We start from the raw sequence: 21,431 nt of genomic DNA on the forward strand, positions 1-21,431 counted from the left end.
TTGAGGTCAAAAATTCATTGTGTTTTTTTCCCATAATTTCAATAACAATTATATATGCAAAATTACGTTTTAATTACCCATAATACTAAAAGCTTGATAAAACTTCATTATTTTAACCAAGATATTTCCCTTATGATTTTATTTCTTTTTGCAACATCAATCGATTTTGATAAATAAAATATAATAAATACTATATTGAGATATGTTTGAAAGCATTTATTAAAAATCAATGTATGCTATTTATTATGTTAGTCTTATGCATTAATCCAATGAACACTTAATTTATAGCGTTGAAAATGTAACTGAATGAAATCATTACTTAGATGAAACTATTTTTATTAATATTTTAAATTATCTATATATAATTTATACATATATTCTAATGAATATTAATTTCAATCAAAAAAATGTCTATTTAATTTTTGTGGAAATCTTCATTCAAAAATGGGTACATCAGTATATCATATATGAAAATATTATTTTCATTTATATTTGATGAATATATAAATAAAAATTTTTACGGAATTGATTTAAAGTGGTTCCAAATAAGTTTCTCGAATGATAGGAACAGTTAGTTATTTGACAATGGGGCAGGTTTCTTCAGAGAAACATGTAAAAAGAACAAAGATTTTAATAATGATAAGTAAAGGATTTTCAAATCAGCAAATTGCAAAGATACTTGGGGTAGATCACAAAACTGTAAATAAGGTTCGCAACATGTTAGGAAATGGAGAAAATATTTTTGTGGGAAAGAATAAACTTGGAAGATCTTCTAAACAAACAAAAGAGCTTGTGTCCTATGTCGAAATAATGACTTTAAATAATCGAAGAATGACTAATCAAAAACTTGCATTGATCATTTTGCAATCAAAGTCAACAGTTGCATCAATAAGAAAAAGCTTAAAGTACACACACAGCACATCTCCACTTCGCTTCGCTCAGGTGTGTGCTTATCGTTACTGCATGGCTCAACTTTACTCACTGCGTTCGCTCGATAAAAAAATAATCTTGAACTTATGATGGGGCTGTTTATATTTCAATTTGAATTATAGGTTTTATGTGAATCTTTAATATCTTTTCGCCCAGAGAACATTCCTAACGATTTGGTTTCTGATGTTTTGCAACGAAAGAAAAGGCAGCGATTAAACGAACGTAATCATTTGAATTCAAATGGTCGGCTTTTTTCTATCATTTTGCACGAACCTTGGAAATTTCTTAATTTTACATTTAATTTTATACAAAATAATGTGAACTTTATTTTTCTCAAATTTCAGAAAGTGACGTGATAAGCATTCAATTACCATTTGAAAGCAAAAAGGAATTTTCATGTTCCTTTTTTTAAATACTCTATTTGCTTTCTCATCATCATCTAGTTATTGTTATAAAGGCGCATCAATTGAAAGCTGTCCAAGTGGATCGCAGGAAGTTACAATATTTGACGAAATTCGAAATGAGATAAATCCAACTGTAGAACTTTATATATTAGACTCAGGTTTCTCCCTTGACTCAAACTTCTCTTTTGAACTCACAGTTGATGGTTCATTAGTTCAAGATAAGCCAAAAATTTCATTCACTTATATTTTATCAAAAACTACATCGATCTTTAAACTCAAAAATGTAGTGTTCAATGTTGAAGAAAGTTCTGAAACACAGGTCAACGTAAAATCTATTACACTTGATAATTCACAACTTATTTTATCAGAAAGTAATATTTTATCAGCCGACCAAATCATTTTTAATGACCTAACATCAATTTCAGGCCATATTGAAGTTGAAGAGCTTACCATAAATGCTATTGGCCAAATCATGTATCAAAATATTATCACTGCCAAGGTCACAACTATCATTAGCACGCTTCCCTTAGTTTTCAAAGAAGTTTTCTTTGGTAATGTAACATTTATTTTTGACTCCATATCAACTTTAAATATATCAATACCCAGAATATCCGACATAAATATATACATTAATAACACCACCTTTGAGCATATTTCCATTATTCCTTGTTATGCCCATGTGAACATATATTCCAATAATTCCAATATCATCACAACCAATGTTAGCACTGCTAGCAGTAACTCTTACAATCTCGTGAACAGTAACTTAACACTTTCACCTGGAGATACCAATTCTCTTACACTTGAATGTCAGTCATCAGTATATATCTCAACATCACAAAGCACAGCAACACTTAAAGCAATCATTCTAAACAATTGTTCACTTACATTTATTGATAATTCCACCATAAATGAAATCCATACACTTTCATTTCGATATTCAGGACCATCATCGATACATAGTAATTCGCCAGTCAACATTTATACTACATCGATGCAAAACGCACAAAATTCAATAATCGAATGTGACTGTGAAGTAACACTTAAAGGGACATCAACGTTTTATATCGGAAGTCCATTAACAAATTTAAGTCTTGAAACTAGTTATTTAAATATATATGCAAATCTTCAAAGATCAAAAGAAGAAAATTTATATCAATTTAAGTCAGTTAAAATCGATAATCTTGATATAAATTATAATGCGCCTGTTTCATTTGAGCCAAGTTCTTATGATGAATATGTTAATTTGAAATATGTAATTATAAGTGCAACTAATTCATTACAAATTAATGAGTATTTAATCATAATTGATGGTGATGAAGAAAAAGGTGATCCATGGTCAATTAAGCAATCAAATGTCTTTACAAAAGAACGAGTTATTTATGAATCAAACATTGATGATAATCAATTGAGTATTACACTTTTGGAAAATCCATTTTACACATATTTAAGAGTATATTATACGAATAAAGAAACATATCCATTTATATATTATGCTGACGTCATTAGTGATGCAGATCCTATATGGTGGAAACATGTAACAAAAAATACAAAAGGTGTTACAATATATTTCGAATCAAATAACTTAAATCCTTTACCATTTCCAAATGAAACATTTGAGAATCAAATTAATTTAACATTTTCTCCTTCAATTTTCGATCCAGATGCAGAAACAAATGTCATTTCAATAATTTTCGATTCAACAAATGTCGATAAAATTTGTCATTCACTTTTTGTTTCGAATGGAGTTAATGATAATGTAATGAAAACATTTCATTTTAAGGAATTTAACTTCACCGAAAATAAACTTCATAAAATGCGAGTTGCATTTGGTATCTTAGACACGATCACAACATTAAATGGCAATTATACATTTAATGAAAGTGTGGTTGCAGGTGGTTATTATGATGCTCCTTATATCAAAAACATCGATGCTCCTGCATTATTACTTTATATTCCTGAAACACAATATTCATTAACACTAAGTAATGATTATATAACAATTAATCAAAAGACATTACAAAAAGCTTCGAATTATTTTATTTATACCTCAGCTAATATTGTAGAACATTATTTAGTCGATATTCCAGATAATGAAAGTTATCCTTCTTTAATGTTTTATCGTTTATACTCTTCTACTACTTGTTTCTTTATCTTAAATTCACCATATAATAAAGAAAAAACTTATTTATTTATGTGTGATGAAGCTAATCGTACATCAGTAATCTCAAAATCTGATGGAAGATTCCCTTTAGGTCTTCCTATCGATGATAGTATAACGCAAACTTATTTATTGTATTATGGAATGACAAATGTTACTGGTTATATATATCCTTTCACTGCGAGAGATATAACTTTAACTGGTGGTACAAATTATATAACTGATGCTAATATTACTTCTGTTGATAATGAATTTGTGACTTTTAGAACAAGTTACATTTACCCAAATTATTTCATTACGACTAAAGAAGGCGCTTCAATTAATGGTAATTGGAAGTCATTGGAATTAAATCATTGTGGTAATGTAACAGTTTCAAGTTATGGTTCTGCTGATCATAATGATAATGTTACTATTAATGTATATGCTGGTGACGTATTTACAATACCAATTGTAAAAATCAATGATGACGTGAAAATAACAATCGCAAAATATGAAGTAGAATACACTTATAAAGCATTGAGTGATGTTGACGTGAATATAGATCTGCTATCCGGAGCTGAAAACGTTTATGAGTTCTATCAAAAATGCATCGACTGCGATCCGAGCATTCATACAGACATGAAATTCGTTAACAAATCACTCGTCTTATCTATTAGACAAAAGTATGAAACTGAAACTGTAACAGAAACAACAGCTGAAACAGAAACAGAAACAACACATGAAACAGAAACAACAGCTGAAACAGAAACAGAGACAACACATGAAACAGAAACTGTAACAGAAACAACGCATGAAACAGAAACAACAGCTGAAACAGAAACAGAGACAACACATGAAACAGAAACAACACATGAAACAGAAACAACACATGAAACAGAAACAACACATGAAACAGAAACAACAGCTGAAACAGAAACAACACATGAAACAGAAACAACACATGAAACAGAAACAACACATGAAACAGAGACAACACATGAAACAGAAACAACACATGAAACAGAAACAACACATGAAACAGAAACAACACATGAAACAGAAACAACAGCTGAAACAGAAACAACACATGAAACAGAAACAGAGACAACACATGAAACAGAAACAGAGACAACACATGAAACAGAAACAGAGACAACACATGAAACAGAAACAGAAACAACAGCTGAAACAGAGACAACACATGAAACAGAAACTGTAACAGAAACAACAGCTGAAACAGAAACAGAAACAACAGCTGAAACAGAGACAACACATGAAACAGAAACTGTAACAGAAACAACAGCTGAAACAGAAACTGAGACAACACATGAAACAGAAACAACACATGAAACAGAAACAACACATGAAACAGAAACAACAGCTGAAACAGAAACAACACATGAAACAGAAACAACACATGAAACAGAAACAACACATGAAACAGAGACAACACATGAAACAGAAACAACACATGAAACAGAAACAACACATGAAACAGAAACAACACATGAAACAGAAACAACAGCTGAAACAGAAACAACACATGAAACAGAAACAGAGACAACACATGAAACAGAAACAGAGACAACACATGAAACAGAAACAGAGACAACACATGAAACAGAAACAGAAACAACAGCTGAAACAGAGACAACACATGAAACAGAAACTGTAACAGAAACAACAGCTGAAACAGAAACAGAAACAACAGCTGAAACAGAGACAACACATGAAACAGAAACTGTAACAGAAACAACAGCTGAAACAGAAACTGAGACAACACATGAAACAGAAACTGTAACAGAAACAACAGCTGAAACAGAAACTGAGACAACACATGAAACAGAAATAGAAACAACACATGAAACAGAAACAATACATGAAACAGAAACAACAGCTGAAACAGAAACAGAAACAACAGCTGAAACAGAAACTGAGACAACACATGAAACAGAAACAGAAACTACACACGAAACTGAAACAACACACGAGACACAAACCGAAACAACAGCTGAAACAGAAACTGAGACAACACATGAGACAGAAACTGTAACAGAAACAACGCACGAGACTGAGACAACACATGAGACAGAAACAACAGCTGAAACAGAAACTACACATGAGACAGAAACTGAAACAGTGACTCCAGCGCCAACACCAGAAACATTTACTCCAACACCAGGTACTGCAACGCCTGAGCCCACCTTTACTCCCACCTCTTCCTCCTCTTCCTCCTCATCCAAGCAAAAGGCGATTATTGGCGGCGTTTGTGGTACAGTTGGAGCACTTATTATTGTTGGTGCAGTTGTTGCTTTTATATTGATTCGCAAGAGGAGAAAGGACTTGGAGCTCTCCCAGAACAGTGTGCTCGAATCACAGCTCTTGTAACCAAATTACATTTGGGAAATAAATATATTTCAATGCATCTGAAAATTTCTTTTTTAATAGCTACAAGAAACTTTTCATTTCTGAAGCATTAAAAAATGTAATAATAAGTGCTACATCCACGAAACCATTTTGTTTCTATTTCAAGAAAACACCAAAATCACAAGAGAACTTTTTGTATCAAACCGAATGAATTGAAAGAACAAATTCTGACAGCGGTTAATGGGGCAGTCCACTGATCGGTTCAGGAAGCAAAAAGTGGCGGTGATGTTTTGGAGTGCCCGAGAAATTGTAACGGCCATTCTATCAAAAAGTTATTGTTGGTTTCCCGGGTGCCCAATATCCAAAGTGCAAACAAAGGATAAGGCAAAAAATCAAATTTTTTTAATAATACTTAATCTTGTTCACATTTGCTTCATCTTTCAACTAATTCAAAAATTAGCAGATAAAAATACTTTACTAAATTTCGAAATCATCAAAGTTCAGCAACAAACTAATGGGAGTACTTTATCATCTTTAAATCAAACAAAACCTAGGTCGCTTACAGAAGTAGTACTAGGGTATCCATGGAATCGTTATTATGTTTTTCACCAATTCCCAGAAGATCTTAGATCCAAGTTTTATACTGATATTTCCAAGTTTACTGAGCTTGAGCCATCTGTTCCAATTAATCCTCAGTGTACGCCACCGATTCTTCCAAATCTTTCTGATATCAATTGTTCCGCTTATCCGCGTGCTTTTACAGGTGAAAAGCGGTCAAAATTTTCAAAGATTGCGCATGCCATTCAACTTGGATTTGATGTAGATGTTTTAGAGATACATTTAAATGAGCTTTATCCAGTTGTTGACAAGATCTTTATAATCGAATCCAATCGTGCTCATAATGAAGGAACTCTTAAGCCGCTTATCTGGGAAGATGTCTGTAACACGCCACGTTTTTCTGTATTTAAAGATAAAGTTGTCCATTTTCTTATTGATAATACTGAAATGAAAAAAAATCATAATTTTGACATATGGTTTAATGAAGAATATCAAGAGAAAGAGCGTTGGCGTCGAATTCTTGAATGGAATTCGCAAACCAATTTCTTTGATGATGATGATATTATTGGTTTTGGAGATGCTGATGAAATTTGTAGCATACACAACTTACACTTATTACGTTCATGCAAATTAAAAGGGCCTGTTGACATCGGCGTATGGTTTACGCATGGAATGATGGAAAGGAAGTTTTATTCCGACTTCCCGATTAAAGGACATCCTGATACACTTGGTGACCCAACTTTTTTCACATTTGCGCAAGCTAAAAGCCAAAAACGTTATCCAACACGAATGAGAGGGAAATCGAAAAATTATTTGTTGGGTGGAATACATTTATCGTTATATCAATATTTGCCTGCGCGAATTATTAAACAGATAGCTCAAACTGAATATGATGAAGCAACGCTGATAAAAATTAGAGAAGAAATGAAAAAAGGTTTGAGTTTGTATGAAATAGAAAATAATAATAAGAAAAGAACAATTTCATATTATTCGGAAAGATTCCCTTTGCTAAAGGATAACGAAATTGGTAAAAATCAATTTATTGTTCCTTGGTTCCTAAACTGTAATAAAGAAAGATATCCATCTCTGTTTGAGAATATGGGTTATGATAAAAGATATGACGCGAAAATTTAAAAAATATTTGTATATATAAATAAACATATTTTGAAATTATTGGACTGATAGTTTTCGAGATGAATTTGATTTAAGAATAAATTTTGCTTTTGGTTAATCGGATATCTAAAAGAACAGTAGCAACTGATTCAAGCACAAAAAAGTTATAAACGTGCACATATTGAGTTATATAATGTAATTAAACAATTTGTAAATGATCCTGTTCAAATTATTTTTCGTTCTTACCTTGATATTGAAGGATATGACACATACTATGTAATTGTTAAAGATTTTCAATATAAATTTTCGGCAGCTTTAGATAATTGCTGAATTATATGGAAATAAAATTTTAGTTATTTCACGTTGCATGAAATATATTAATGAACTTCATGCAGAACTTAAAAAACATCAAATAAAAACTTCTTTACTTTTAGATTCTTATGTTTCTGATGTTGTTGAATGAATCCAAAGTTATTGATGAGTTTATATATGATAACGCAGAAGTTCTTATTTTAACAGATACAATTAGTCAATGTGTACTTAATTATCTTAAAAGTAAAATTACTATAATGACATCGCAAAGGATTTCGCTGGATTAAGAACCATTATATAGGAAATGGTATTTCTTAATTCTTAAATATTAAAATGTATATGTGCATATCAGGTAAATATTTGGACACCATTGAAAAATATATGATAGTTTGTCAGAAAGTTTTTTATTTTTAAAAATTAAACATTTTTAGAGTTGACTCCCTACTCACAGCTATTAAAAACACCCAAGTTGAATTTTCAATCTCAACACACTGTTAACATTAATTGATTATTCAGCTTTTTTTTTTTTCATAAGTTCATTGCTTTAAATATTTACTTATGGATGGTGTTAAAATAGATAATACAGGCCAATAAGTAGTGGCAGGTGGAAATGAAGAAATCAATCATTTATGTGAATAAAATCATTCATCATTTGAAACATCAACTGAATTTCATCGAAATGATGTTTTTAGAAGAAGCACAACCAAAGTCAATGTATATTCAATATTTGCAAGTAACATTACATAATTATTTGAAGTGTTTTATATTAAAAAAGATAAATACGAAATTCTCAAATGTATTGAAGAAAAAAGAATTAATAACTATATTATGAATCATCAAAAAATGGAAATTTGTATTACTCGTTATTATATTATATAAATTCCAAAAAAAACATTTCAGTTTTTGCATCAGAAACTGAAATGTTGAACATAACAAGAAGGAGGTATTCATTCGTTTTATTTATTATTAACTTATTTGTCAGCTGCTGACATATATTTTGCGAAATGAGGACGTATCCATTGCGTAACATCGTTTGCGAAGATCTTATCGACCTTTGCAGGGTCATATTCTTTTTTAGGAAGTTTAGCGATCTCTTCACCATAATCCTTTAAGAAGTCTTTAGTTGCATCGTTCAAGAATTCGTTTCTAAGTTTCATGAAGTCCTTTTTTGTGATTTCTCCAATCTTTGATACGACTGAACAAATTCTAGATTCTGTTACATATTCCATTTTATTTCCGTAAATTTCCAATTCTTTTTCAGTGAAGTTTGACTTTGGATCAGATTTCTTTGGCTTCTCGTGTTTCTTGTTGATTTTTTCTTCGAATATTTCATTTTTGTTCTTCAAAATAATTCGTTGTTCATCATATACAATAGGATGGACTGGCTTTATAACAATTCCTTCAATGATGTTGTTTTCGATTGGTGGAAGTCCATAATATTCAACACCAATTGGATCAGGTGTATTATTAGGAACTGCCATACATTCATCAAATGTACCAATCTTTACAACATAATGAGATGTCATTTGAACGGCATTACAAACTTCAGTTACTATATTATCATCAATGTAGACAAAGTTACCATCTTTCTCAATCATAATGTCAAAGCAATAAAAATGTATTCCAGGGGCATATTGAATCCTTGATTGAATTCCCTTAAATTTTGATTTGGGAACATCAGGATGATTATAACTTCCCCCAAATAACTCACCGCAAATAATAATTGTGGAGCTTTCGGTAATTAACCCTTTCTCTATAAGTATATTCCGGATTTGTACTGATTTTGGCTCAAGATTATCAGCTTTTACTGCTTCTTGATAATTGTAAAAACCTTCATTTTCTTTTAATAAAGCATTTCTACGACTATATCTTATTTTCCCATCTGGATAAACATAAATTGAAAATTGTGCTCCATCAACTTTAATACTTGCAGTCCATTGAATCGAAGGGTCTGTGAACCCTTTTTCTTTGATGAGATCAATAAACTTTTGCCTTGAAACTAATTCAATCTCTGAATAAGCGCAGAATTTTTCAGACATGTTTTAATTTAGTGATGTGATATGTGTCGACACATCATCATTTCACTTTTTTAGATACGATAAAATTACAACTGTGTGATGGTGCACCCCAAAGTCATATTTCTTTTGCTCGATCATTAACTCATCAAATAGAATGTTCATGTGATTTCTTTCGAATCAAATAGATTCAAATAACATATAAATAATTTTTGAAATATATTTATTTTTGCTTCTTGCTTGAATCACTCTTATAAAATATATAGCTTAAATTAATGATAAGTGCTGTTCTAAATATTTAAATAATTTCCAAATATTCTTATGAAATTCCAAAATAGAAAAAAATTAATAAGATATAAAACAAATAAATATCTTTTGCATTAATATCAATACCTTCTGTTCGAGAAGGAATTTTATATGTATATATTACCTTTCCAAGGTACATTCATAAGTTCTGTTGTAAATAAGTATAATCTATTTCCTTCAATGATATTTCAATGATTTTGTAGAAATTAACACAATATATAAATCAAGAACAATGGTAAGCAACAGTAAGTCCGAATACAAATATAAAATAAATTATTGCGTAGTTTTGAAAACTATTTATAATCCAAAATATAAAGCGGCCATATCATTTATTAGTAATATTTCACTAATAATTTTATGCTCAAAACTAAATTAGTTATTCCTAATCAGAAGAGCTCGAACTTGATGAAGATTCATCATCGTCACCTTCCTCTTCCTCACCTCCTTCTTCTTCAATTCCATCGTCATCGTCGTCATCATCATCATCTCCTTCGTCACTTTCCGTTTGTGTTTCAGTGGTTTCACTTTCTTGTTGCTGCGGGTCCTCTTTATACTTTGGCATTGCGGGTGGTGGAGGTGGAGGCGGTGGCGGTGCAGCGCCATTGTTATCATCGCTGCTACTACTACTACTGCTGCTTTCTTTCTTTTTATTCTTCTTCGCTTCTTTTTCTTGGCGTTTCTTTTCTGCTTCTTCGCGTTTCTTTTCTTCTGCTTCGCGCTTCTTCTCCTCTGCTTCGCGTTTCTTCTCTTCCTTTTCGCGCTTCTTACGTTCTGCTTCTTCGCGTTTCTTCTCCTCTGCTTCACGTTTCTTCTCTTCCTTTTCGCGCTTCTTATTGTCCTTTTTATCTTCCTTCTCGTCGAGATCAGTTATGAAAAGATTCTCTGAGTCAGATTCGGGTTTAGATTTGCCCGACTTCGATTTACGTGCTGCACAACAATTCTCTAATGAAAGGACACAGACATATGCAACGATAATCACTACAATAGCAGGAACAAGATAAATGATAAAGATGATGTCGTAATAGTGTAACCCGGCAAATGAATATATGGTTTCATCTTCGCGGGCTTTGACGGCATAATATTTGTCGCGCTCAACTGTGCTCATTCCAGCTATGTCAGAGGCTTCTTCGATTGTGTTGTTGTAGACTTCGCAAAGATATTGTGAAAATAAACGGCTGTTCCATCCACCAACACATGTTGTAATATCAACAGAATATGTGCATGGATTGGTGGAATTCAAAGTGGAGTTGGTAAGATCAACCATACATGAGCCAATAGAAACAGGTGTATAATCTGGTGATATATAGGATACATAAAAATCAGGATGTTTGGCCTGGAATTCTGGGTAAGTCATTCCAAGAGCTTCTGCTAAAGTAGCAAGTGAAGAGTCGCTGTAATTATCAACATATTGCTTAAATGAATCAGAATCATTGTAATAATTATAATACTGAGGTACGACAGAACCACCATACTTTGTCCATTCAATCGCAACACCCATACATATGATAAGACATATCAATAAGATAAAATTGAGCACGTTGAACGTTACATCAAGTTTACGTTTTTTAACACAATAATTCGTAAAGATAGCAATAATTGCTAAAACGTTGGAAGCAATTGATACGCAAACGGAGGCAATTGCTATATTATGGACATTGGTATTAATTCCGTACTTTAACGCTGTATACTGATTCTCGCTCATGAAGAACTGGATCATTACATCAGCCCCTAATGCGCCTAGAATGACGCTTATAGAGCCGGCTCCTAAAAAGAAGTTGGCTACTTCTTCTCTGCGGAAATTCATATTGTAAAAGTGCCAACTTTTTGACAGCATCAACAATGTAAACACAGAAAATTACGTCAGAATTTTGGCAGCTACATAGTACGTTAATTTCGTTTTGTGTGGCGACGCTTTGAAAAAAAGGTTTGTTGGCACAAATTTTTCAATAAAATGCCAAAAAGCCAGAAAAATTTTCTACAGATCAAAAACGATAACAAATCGAATTTTTCTCAAAAATCTTGTAGTGATCTGAGATTAATTAAAATATAAAGTATGGCTTCCCTTTTTATACATTTGTATATTGAGGAATTTAACTATTTGTAAGAATTGATTAATCTATTTTTTCTATAAAGACTTTATGTGTTTCCCACAATTGTTAAATTCGAATGAGATTATTTCGAGTTTGATGTAGCAACCTTTTTTTTATGCTTATCTTCTCAATCTTTTGAAGTTGGTTTTACAGATGTTCACGGAATAACGTTCTTATATTAATGTGGTTCGTACGTTTAAATTTATTTTTTATCGAAGGTTCATCGAATCATGTAAAAATATAAACTACAAATTAATGTTAACTACTCATATAAATTAAAAAAAATTAGAAGTATACAACAAGTTATAGAATAAAAGATTAAAAATTTCGTTGAATAATTAAAATTTTAAATTCTTTCCAAGTTTATCAAATTGCTAATTAACAATATAGTTGTATTAAATTTTCTTTAAGCTTTTGATTTAGCTTCCTTTTGATTATCTTATTTAGTAACAATGCCAACTAAATTAGGTTCGAAAAATATTATTATGATTTAATTCTTCAGAGTGAAACTACAAATGTTTTATGAATTTTTTTTTAGAAATTTTAAGCATTCTTTGAATATGTCATATTGTCAAAAAGTGTATTAAATAAAAATTATAAATATCTATAACATTTATATTAATTCCTTGTTCAAGAAGAAGTGCCACTATTTCAGTGTGAACATATAAAGATACCATTATAAGTGATGTTTAATCGATATTTTGAGAAATAATGTAAACCATTAAAATAAAACGAGAAAATACCTTGAGCACTAATGCCAATATCTTTTTGTGAAAGAAGTGAATAGTTAACTATTTCAGTTTATACTTTGGCATGTGAAAAAAAAAAGGTGTTTCATCAATTTTATATAATTCTTAAATTCTATTAAAACTTAACAAAAACTCTTTATTTTGAACCCATTTGCATCTTATTAATACCAGCATCATTATATAAAACGAATGAACATGTGGGCTTGTATCACCCATTTTTTGAACTGTGATAAGGTATTGAATTTTCAATGGAACAGATCAAATCACTTTTAATTTCTTTTGGTTGTTTTGAAAAATATTTTTGAATGCCAATGGTATGAACGATATGATTTTTGAATGCTTTACAATCTCAAAGGCTACGTTGGATGTCTTCGATTTATCTTAACAATTTACCAAAGACAGCAAGCGTAGACATGCTAAAAGAGAAATTTTCAACATACGGAACAATTAAAGAAGTTAGAATTCCCAGAGCTTATGGAAGGAGATCATATGGATTTATTGATTATGAAGAAGAAGACGCCGCTCAAAAGGCCATCGATGGAAGCCAAGGTATTGAAATTGATGGCTCTACTTTAAGTATTGAAATAACAAAAAATAATCAAATTTCAAGAGATCGTGATGATAGAAGATCTTCAAGGCGATACTCCCGCAGATCAAACTCACCAGAAAGGAGGAGAAGGAGATATGAATATGATTATTCTGATTATGATGATTATTATAGAAGAAGAAGATATCATAGAAGGGATGATTATAGTGATTATGACGATTTTGATTATGATAGAAGAAGGAGGAGAAGCAGCAGAACATTTTCGAGAAGAAGAAGAGATTCTCCACCACGTTATCGGCGACGGAGCCGATCACCACCCAGCTATTCATCTCGATCTCCTTCGCCTCAGAGGGAAAAAAGCGATGTGGACTCAAAATAAATCATAAATAATGTTATTCTATCTAAGCTATGTGCTATTAATATACACATTAAGGCTTGAGGAATTTAATTAGTAGCCTGATAGAAAATAAAAATATGTTTCAAGCTTAATATTTTCAGTAAAAAATAATTTGCATAAGAAAATCAATCACATTGAGCACTTTTGAATATTTTCAGAACTTTATTTCGGTTCTCTTTTCGAAGTTTACAGATGAGCGAAAACAACAATGAAGGAATAGACCAACTTTTATCTAACTCTGAAGAAGTATCTAAAAATATTAATAAACATGGAGACGCTCTAAAGGCACAACTTGATGCAAACCAACCATTTAATACACAAAGTATCAAAAATGAATTAGAGACAGATCTAAATCAAATTCAAGATTATGTAATGAGCCTTTCAAAGCGCTGTATGACCCAGCTTATTGATTGGAATAATATGCTTATTGGAATGGATGCTGAAATCAATGAAGTTGAAGGTCTTATTAAGCGTGTAAAAGCAGATGCTGGCTCTCGCGTTGTTTCGCCAATCTTATGTGAAGGTGGACAAGATACCCGTGGTAGTGATTATGAATTTTCTCAATTATCTGCACTATACAATTTCCCACAATATACATTTGACATCAATATGCGTGCTTTAGATAATGTAGGGTATCAAGTAGAGGAGTTAGAAAACCCAGAATTAAGCAAAGATAAAGAGCCTCTATTAACAAAAATTCCACCTGGAGAAGATCCACCAATATTTTGGTCCACAACACAGGACTTCTTCACACCAGCAATGCACTTGTTGATAACAGTAGGTGATGAAGCCTTCCAAACATCTTTTTCAGATTTTTATAAGTTTGATGCGGTTCCACAAATTGTTAGAGACCAAAGAGAGGCAATGGAAAAAAAGTAAATATTTTTTTTAGCACACTTTAACTATTAAGATATGAATTTTTTGTCAAATCTAATTTCACAATTCTTTAAAACTTTAGGTAAAAAGATTTTCAAAATTTGAGTAATAAATAATTCATTGTTTTTCATGAAAAACATACACTATAAACATACAGAGAAAGATTAATCTTAATGCAGATAAAATTTACCCAAAAACAGTAAAAAGTTTCCCAAAGTTAAAGCAGACAAAAGAAAAAACGGCAAATAACGAATTATTTTAAATATTTGTTTTAGAAAAAAAAACATAAACAGAGTATCTATTACTTTATTAATGCAATTTTAATCGAAAATTATGGAAAATAAATGCTTATTTTGAATAAATAGAAGATATATCAAAAAATTTCAAAGCAATGGCAAAAACAAAAATGATGGCCATGAGAAAGAGCAGTAGCGGAGAGCTAGAATTTGATTTTTTTTGTAAAGATTTGATTTCATTTCTATATTGAAGATATTGACTACTGTATTCTGAAATTTGCTTCCAATAATCATTTGCACAAATTTTCTTTTCGCCTATCTGTATATTTGAGTTTTCGTCTCGATAGTTTTCTTTTGAAGCAGATTTCATTTTCTGTTTAGAAATTGACATATCAGTTAATTTTTTTTAGTCAATTTGAACGAAGAAATTATTCTATTATAAGCTTTAAAAATTTGCAAATTTTATTTACTCCTTCATGTTAAAGATATGCAGATGAAATTTTTTTAATCTTCTATTTATTAGAGAAGATAAATGAATTTTTTCCAATAACATTTCATAACTTTACAAATACACTTTTTATTTTGGTTCTTGACCAAATATTAGTTCAAATCACATAAGTAAAGCATATAAAAATTATGTAAACTTTGAATTTGACTAGTTCAAGAAATTGTCTAGACATCCCAAAATGATGAAATTGTATGTATATATGGTCAAACAAGTTCTGTGGAACCGCTTGATAAAACATTCAATATACTTTACAAGTAAAATTTGAATTTGTTCAACAAGTTCTTTAATGAATCTGACAATTCTCTATTTTGCAGGAACAAGCCTTTCAAGAAGTCCATTTTTGGCATCAAATAGAAACATATTTATTAAGCATTCCATATTTAATTCTTTTTTTTCGAACGTTTTATATTCATCTGTATTCAATTCTAATTCATTAAAAAAAATATCTAGTACAACATTTCAAAATTCTTTATCAACCCCAATACGTATTGATAGTGAAAACATTGAAGGGCAATTAATTTCTGAACGAAAATCTTTTCGCGATTTAACTAGTACACTTAGTATTTCCAAATGCCTATTCATAAATTGTCGTTCTGCTGCTAATGGTGGAGCTGTTGAAGTTAATTCAGCATCTTATTCCGTTTACATTGATAAATCCGGATTTACAAATTGTCAATCAGAAGGTCTTGGTGGCTCATTCTATATCCAATGCACTAACTTTGAGCTTACACTTTCATGTGTTGATGGTTGTAGTGCTAGCTCGCACTCATTTGGATATTATCGCCAAACAACATTGAATAACGCTGCAACAGTTGAAAATGTTTACTTCTCAAACTCTGTTTCTCAAGACAGTGATTCCGTTACCTATTTTTCAAGTTCTAATCTCAAAGTTAGATTTTGTAATTATTCATACATTAATCTTCCAAATGCAAAACATATTTTTGAAGGAAACACCATAAATTCCATCAGCTTTTCGATTTTTTCACAATGCAAATGCAAGAACATTTTTTGTATTTATAAATCTACAGATGCAATCACCAAAATTAACTTCGTCAAGAACGAAGGTACCGAATACCTTCTGTATGTCGGTAACACAGAAAGTGATTTCACTTATTGTTATTTTGTTAACGATAACTCGAAGAATGTTATCAATAAATATGCAATGTTTGCAAATTGCAAGTTCAGCCACAAGAGAACTGATTACACTTTCCCCACATATGTGTATATAAACAGTAACTGCGTTTTCGAAAATGGCGATGAAACATTGGATATCGAGAATCGACCATCTGAATTTTGCTGGCAGCTGATGCCAACGTCAACGCCAACTCCAGAACCCGAATCATCATCTTCGTCGTCATCTTCTTCATCTTCATCTGATGAATCATCATCAAGTTCTACTCCTGAAAAAAGTGGTTCTTCTGCGACAACTATCATTGTTGTGATCCTTGTTGTTGTTGTTATTATTTTGTTAGCTGTTATTTTATTCAAGTTCTTCTGTCAAAGGAGGAGACAAGATTCTGAGCTTTTAATGATGTACGCACAAGTTTAATTAAACATTTTTTTAACTTTACAAGTATTTTTTTTCGTTAAAATTTAATCTTTTCTGATCAAAACTATATCTCATTTTTAAATTCAAAAATATGTTATCATTTAATAGAAAATTACATGTAATGATTTGTTTTTATAATATTGCAGCCAGACCACAAGATTGATCGATCATGAGCCCACAAACAATTCCATTGAAAAGTACCTTTATCACAAATTTTTGTATGGAAAAACTGTAAAATTACGAAAAAACGTTATTGTAACTCAATGAAGGTTCAATCACCAGAAGGTTCTATTCTAGCACAGACTTCATTCTCAGAAATGAACACATTGATAAGTGAAGTTGACCTTGAAACTACACAAAAGAAGGATTCCTTTTTTACATTATCGTTATTATTTGATCAACTGGTTGCACCAAGTGCTGAAGACAAATATCTTATGATCTTAAAAGCTATAGTTGTTATCTTACAATTTATTCCTTTAATACCTTGGGCAACTTTTCCAGGTTTTTTCAGTTCAGATAATATAATTGGTCGAATTTTGTTCTATTTTGATTTTTTTGCACTTTATCAATATGGCCCTGAAAACAACCTTAGCATTGTAAGACTATTAGTTCCATTTTGTATTTTTATTGTAATGTTAGTATACATAATATTTATATATTTTTGGGTGAAACTTAAAGGCACGTTGAAGCCAATAATGAGTTTTTTTCTTAAATTCTTTTGTCACATTGTTTTATTATTCCAAGTAATTCCATTAACATTTGCGTTCACTTCCACATTCTCATCATTACCCGAGAAAAACCCAATTGCCATAGCATTTTTTATAATTTTTATTCCATGTTTAGTCATCAGTATCTTATTAGTATATTATACCACACAAATATTCAATGGGTCACTTACACCCAGTTCACATCTTAATCCTTATGACAGCTCATGTTTTACTTACCTATATATTTGTTCTGGCATTGTTATATTAGGAAATGGATTTTCAGTATTTTTTGAAAGTTGGTTCAAAATCATCATAATCATCTTCCAAGACTTTGGGGCGATCATTTCTTTGTATTATGTTCTCTCATTTCCATTTCTGAGCCTTTTTAACAATTCATTATTTGCGTCAATTCCGACATCGATTATTGGGTATAATGTCATCAATATCATTGCTTTGTATGTGCACATTCCGGATTACATCAAAATAATCATTGCATTTTTTATTGCTAATGTATCGTTCATATTCTATCGAATCTTTTTTGGGAAAAAGTCACAAAAGATATTAAACTTATTAAATGAAGAAGAAGAGAACATTAAAGTTACGTCTTTATTTCAAGCCAATTCCATTATTCATGTTGGATTTTCTAATTTACACATGAAAGTTATTAATGGTATTATACCCATCCAAATCTGTAAGCAAATGAAGAATGATATGTTATGGGCCAAATCAGCCGCATTAATTGCTATTATACCATCGAATCGAATCCAATTACAAGAATGTATTGACGCATTATCGATTAATGCATCTCCTGGATTATTATTAAAGTTATTACGGAATCGTTTAATTCATATCCAACAAAATCGTGAAACATTTGAAACAGTTGGAATGACACAACTTATAAATGAAATGGAAATCGAAACTAATAATTCAATTGATATTGTACGACAATTTTGGAAAGAAATTGCAGATGGAGAAAACATATTAAATCCATCCACATTAACATTTTTATATACGAACTTAAAAAGTCTTAAAATTAAATGGAAAGAAATCCTTAAACATTATCCAAGTGATCCACGATTAGCTCAAATGTATTCACGATTTTTAATTGAATGTTTGGGTAAATATGAAAAAGGTGTCTATTGGAACATGAAAAGTAAATTACTTAACAAAGGTTATCGTGGAGGTAATGATGAATTATTCCATTCATTTGTTATCTTAAATCCACGTATTTATTATGAGAAAATTGTTGATAAAAATGGGAACTTATTAGAGAAAGCTGATGTTGATAGTATATTATCTACAATAATGTCTACATCGACTACACATACAACTTTTATGGAAAGTGTACAACAAAAATTAGCAGAAGAAATTGGTAATGGTGAATCATTAACTATAGCTTCTAAGTTATTTTCAATGCCACGATTACGTTATAATTTAGAAAAGGCTACAAAGAATTATACACCAAATTATTATAATATCTTTAAGATATTAAAAATTATTATATTCATAGTATGGATCATAGTTTGTATAGTATTAATATTCGTAGCAACTACAATATTAAAAGGTATGATAGGTTCTTATGAACGAAATGATGCTATAGCTAATATTAAAACAGGTTTATCATATTTAAAGAATATAATATATTTGAAGAATGCAAATTTAACAAATATATTATTTACAATGGATGATTATGTTAATTTATTAACAGAAGAAGCAATAAATGAAGATAATTTAGCAATTGATTTAAATGATTATAAATCATCTTATGAATATTGGAGTGATATAATTATTAATAATAATAATTTAATATATTCTTCATTAACAAAATACTTTTTAGAAGGCGATGATTTATTTGGTGTATTAGATGCTTTAACTTTAAATAATATATCTAAAGTAGGAGTAAATATATCATTACGGAATGCATTCTTAAATATATTTTGGGATTATACTAATGTATATCAATTAGATATTGTTGATGATTATAATTTCGAAGTAATATTAACTTCACAAGAAAGTATGAATCGAGAAACTATTTATATTATTGATGATTTAATGAGTGCGCCTGAAATGTATAATAGGGAATTATCAAGTTATTCAAACATTATAATAATTATATTAGGATGTTATGCTTATCTTATAGCTTTACCTGTTTGTTTAATCCAGTTTTATATAGTTTATAGTGCAACAAAGAAATTCTTTAATGCTATTGATACATTATCAACAGAATATAAAGATTCTGCATCTAAACCAATATGTTATGAAAATGATGAATCGAATACTAAAAACAAATCACGAATTAGTAAGAACAGAGGTAATTTAATTGGTTATATGATAGCATTTGGTATTATCTTTGCATTATTCTTTGTATTATTTGTAATTACTGTAATAATTACTCGAAGTGAATTAAACAAATCTATGAATATCATTAACTTAGCGATATATGGATCTTATCGAGAATCAATAATTACTGAAATATTAAGTTTTGTCCAAATTAAAATGTATAATAAAATAAATTCGATATCATTTTCAACAGTTACTGATGAAGATTTAATTAATTTAGTTAATGATTATTCAAATCAATTTACTGAATTTCATTCCAAATTTTCAAGTGGAATTTATTCGATTGTATCAGAAATCGAAAGTTTACATTTAGATTTCCAATGTAGTTCTACTGATTCAGATAATATTCATTTATATTTCACTTGTAATTCACTTGAACATTTATTTGATTTATATTTATCTTATGCTAAAATTATTATTAATGATGATACTTCTAATTTCTTAACACAAAATTATATAAGTCTATTACATTTAGCTATAGCTGAACTTCATCGAGGTTTTACAAGTTCTGCTTCGATGTTATCAAATTATTTTAATAATTATATAACTACTATTCGATTAACTTTCATTTTAATACTTTTGACAGTATTAATATTTGTAATTATTTTATGGTTCTTAAATTTATCAATTGAAAATCGATTCCAAAACACATTAAATTCTGTTTTGATTTTAATTAGACATTTACCTCCACCAGCTATAGCAGAGACACCAGAATTAAAGAATTTATTATTATCCGTAAAAACTAATGGTAAAGATGAAATTTTAGATACTGGTGAAATTACTTTTAATTCAACAGAAATCCCTATAATATGTATAGGAGAAGGTTATATTATTGAGTCTTGTAATCAAATGTTCCAAAAAACTTTCGATTATTTAAGTGAACAAATTGTTGGTCATAAATTAACACTTGTAATAGAAAACCCAAATCAAGATGATACTGAAATGTCTATTGAAGAACAAGGCGCTTTTCATATGTATGATAAGATTAAAACTATGTTCCAAACAAATAATGAAATGCAATGTAGTTATCCTGTAAATGTTATTAATAGTAATGGAGATTTGGTTTCAACTTATGCAAATGTTTTCCCTGTAATTGATAAGAAACATAATAAGTTCTCTAACTTTATAATTTCGTTCACTAAACAAAAATCAAACGCTGAAGAAACTAAAAGAATTAATAAGCTGAAAGAAACTTGTCAAGAAATGGAAGAACAATTAATACCCAAAAATCTGGTCGAAAAACATCAAAATGAAGAAATCAACTTCACAGTGAAAACCGTAACCGTC

General features: G+C 30.2%; 4 protein-coding genes across 4 annotated transcripts; 2 read left to right on the plus strand and 2 right to left on the minus strand.

Moving 5' to 3' along the window:
* Positions 1-1,326: 1,326 nt before the first annotated feature.
* On the plus strand, positions 1,327-7,533 carry GO595_007250 (putative beta-1,4-mannosyl-glycoprotein beta-1,4-N-acetylglucosaminyltransferase; the record flags this gene model as incomplete). The annotated part of the gene is made up of 2 exons (XM_067920693.1): positions 1,327-5,836; positions 6,410-7,533. The coding sequence occupies 2 exons, from the start codon at positions 1,327-1,329 to the stop codon at positions 7,531-7,533; spliced, it is 5,634 nt and encodes a 1,877-aa protein (XP_067772769.1).
* A 1,262-nt stretch (positions 7,534-8,795) lies between these two features.
* GO595_007251 (RNA ligase, Rnl2 family) lies at positions 8,796-9,863 on the minus strand (the record flags this gene model as incomplete). The annotated part of the gene is made up of 1 exon (XM_067920695.1): positions 8,796-9,863. The coding sequence occupies one exon, from the start codon at positions 9,861-9,863 to the stop codon at positions 8,796-8,798; it is 1,068 nt and encodes a 355-aa protein (XP_067772770.1).
* Positions 9,864-10,527: 664 nt separating this feature from the next.
* Positions 10,528-11,949, minus strand: GO595_007252 (uncharacterized protein; the record flags this gene model as incomplete). Its single annotated transcript, XM_067920696.1, has 1 exon — positions 10,528-11,949. One exon carries the CDS (start codon positions 11,947-11,949, stop codon positions 10,528-10,530), a length of 1,422 nt encoding a protein of 473 aa, XP_067772771.1.
* Positions 11,950-14,120: 2,171 nt separating this feature from the next.
* GO595_007253 (uncharacterized protein) lies at positions 14,121-17,097 on the plus strand (the record flags this gene model as incomplete). Its single annotated transcript, XM_067920697.1, has 2 exons — positions 14,121-14,803; positions 16,110-17,097. The coding sequence occupies 2 exons, from the start codon at positions 14,121-14,123 to the stop codon at positions 17,095-17,097; spliced, it is 1,671 nt and encodes a 556-aa protein (XP_067772772.1).
* Positions 17,098-21,431: the final 4,334 nt, after the last annotated feature.

Source organism: Histomonas meleagridis, assembly GCF_020186115.1.
Source record: "Histomonas meleagridis strain 2922-C6/04-10x chromosome Unknown contig_51, whole genome shotgun sequence".
NCBI classification, from domain to species: domain Eukaryota; phylum Parabasalia; order Tritrichomonadida; family Dientamoebidae; genus Histomonas; species Histomonas meleagridis.